Here is a 2,442-nt window from a genome sequence, read left to right as displayed (position 1 = left end):
CAGGGGACAAAGAGGGACCTCCAGCACAGAGGCTGGGCATCCCTCCACTGTCAGGGGGGTGCCAGTGTGGATCCTGCCCCCTGCCAGGGTGACACTGTGTGCTGCCAACCCACGTCAGCGGGGATAGAGCCACGGGAGATGCTGCCAGCTGGACACAGCACCCTGCGCTGCCCGCAGTCCCGGCAGTCTGCCAGGGAGATGGTGAACTTCTCGGCTGACCTTTACAACGGGTGCTCTGGCCCAGCTCACCCCGTGCATCCTGCCCCAAGGATGGCATCCTCCTTTTGATGCCTCAGGAGCTGCAGGAATTTTGTGGAGCTTGGGGACAGCCAGCTCCAGCCCCTCTCCTGCTGCATGTCAAGGGCATACAAGGCTGTTGATACCCCGCAAGGCCACTCCAGCCCCAAGGGATGGAAAAAGCAGGACATGGCTCCAATCAAAATGGGGGAGAGGCAGGTAGTAAAGAGAACTTGTAGTCTGTATTGCTGTGACCACCATGGTCCCTCTGTCTTGGCACGCAGCGGGCCCACAGGGAAGGACAGAGCAATTTGGGGGAGGCACAGGGGGTCTCCCGCTGCCTCTGCTAGAGTCTGGGCTAGGGGAGTAGGAGGAGGAGAGGGGAGGAAGGTTGGGAGGAGAGGAGCCAGCTGTGCTCGGCAGGATACCCCAGCGAGCTGGGCTCAGCAGCCCATGGTGCTGAAGAAGGCATTGGCTTCCAGGAGCAGGCCCTTGGCATAGATGCGCAGGGTGTAGAAGAGGGTGACGAAGTCCTGAGTGCTGAAGAGGGTGTCAGCCAGGGCGAAGGCGAGTGTGGAGGGGATGAAGCCCCGGCCGTACTCCACCATCCAGGTGCCCGCGCTCCACTGTACCGATGTGGCTTCTCCTGCCTGGTGCACGATGGTGTCCCCTGCCAACACACACAACCAGCACCGCTCCCAGTGGCTGCCCCATGTCATGCCCAAAGAGGAGACGTGGGATGGGGACCTGCAGGCTTGAGCAACCCAACCCCTTCCCAGTCTTGCTCACTTTTCTCTTACAGGCACCCACTGAGATGCTGGGATGTGCCCCTGGGGACACAAACTGCCCCATCCTGAGCTCCTGGCTTCTGCCAGCAGGAAAGAAGAGGCTCTGTGACAGTGGGGGACCTGCTCACAGAGTGGCTGTGCCCCAGGACGTGGATGGAGTCTGCAGGGCACCGTAGCTGCTGTACTTACCTGGATAGTAGATCTCACTTCTGGTGGTCCCCTCCTTCCACTGCCGGAAGGTCCCCGAGATGACGGTGTCGGAGATATCTGCCCAGTACCGACCTGCGGGAGGACAGACAGCAGTGGTTCAGTGCATCCTGACTGGGGATGGCTTGGGAGCCCAGGTCTGAGCCACGGAGCAGCCCTCTAGCAGAAGGATGCCAGCCCCAGGGCCACAACACACTTAGGAGCGCAGCCGCCTCTGGTACCCAGGCTGCCTGTGTGACTGACCACATCCCACCAGCCGGGGCTACTCAGTGTCCTTAAGCTCCATCATTTCCAGGGTATTTGGCATTCGCTCCCTGTTGAAGTGCTGGGAGATGTGATGCCTGCCACTGCCTGCCAGCTGGATGCGGAGAGTCCTGGCTGCACAACATGGCATGCACAGGGACCTGCAGGCGCTGCAGGACACCGTGGTGTTTGATCCCCATGTGGAGTGTGTTTTCCAGCATTGTGAAGCCCGTAAAAGAAGCAGAACAGCTGGCTCCTGTCCCAGGCACACCATGGCTGGGGCAGCCAGACCCAAATGAGCGGAAAGAGCTCAGAGAAACCTGCTGCCCGTCAGCCCTGTCACCCTGCTTACCTGAGTGGCCCCCAGTGTCAACAGCTGTCCCGAAGAGCAGCACATACTCGGTGAGTGAGGCGTGCAGGAGGCACATAGAGCCCATCCACCCGCCTGCATTCACGAACACCCACTGCAGGTCCTCATCTGGCAGGATGTGGCCTGGGTGCTTCTTCCGTAGCTCCACGATGATCTTGGAGAAAGCCAGCTCATGGTCCAGCCCTGCAGCACCCAGGGTCACCGTGAGTCCCTGGCACAGAGCAAGCTCTGTCAGGGTCCTCCCCCCAAATCCCCTCCACAGCCACATGGTCCTGGCACATCCTTAGAGGGATCTGTCTAGGGAAGACAACTCCTGTCTCCAGTCTTCAGCCCCCGTGACTGCTGATGCGGCCCCAGTGCCTACCCAGATAGTGATGGCCATGTGCAGCACCGAGTGCTCCAGACTTACGGCCCACCCCAGGTGGTGGGCGATACGGGATACCCCAGCAAGGTGACAGTGGCACTGCCCCAGTGACATGCCGCCCCCCCACTGTGACCGCACACCTTGTGCCCTACGGGGCCAGCCCTCCCCTTCAGCCCTAGTTGGGGGGTCGGTTCTGCCCCTGACCCACCTGGGGCTTGGTCCCCCCGCCCTGA

The 2,442-nt window shown here is 61.3% G+C and overlaps 1 protein-coding gene across 1 annotated transcript; it reads right to left on the bottom strand.

The window, feature by feature from the left end:
- Positions 1-671: 671 nt before the first annotated feature.
- On the bottom strand, positions 672-2,323 carry SIGMAR1 (sigma non-opioid intracellular receptor 1). The gene is made up of 4 exons (XM_009696227.1): positions 2,210-2,323; positions 1,828-2,056; positions 1,215-1,307; positions 672-907 (listed from the first exon to the last, which is right to left on the bottom strand). The coding sequence occupies exons 1-4, from the start codon at positions 2,321-2,323 to the stop codon at positions 681-683; spliced, it is 663 nt and encodes a 220-aa protein (XP_009694529.1). The 3' UTR covers positions 672-680.
- Positions 2,324-2,442: the final 119 nt, after the last annotated feature.

Source organism: Cariama cristata, unplaced genomic scaffold (genome assembly GCF_000690535.1).
Source record: "Cariama cristata isolate BGI_N322 unplaced genomic scaffold, ASM69053v1 scaffold33112, whole genome shotgun sequence".
Lineage (NCBI taxonomy): Eukaryota > Metazoa > Chordata > Aves > Cariamiformes > Cariamidae > Cariama > Cariama cristata.
This window is presented reverse-complemented; position numbering and strand designations above follow the sequence as displayed.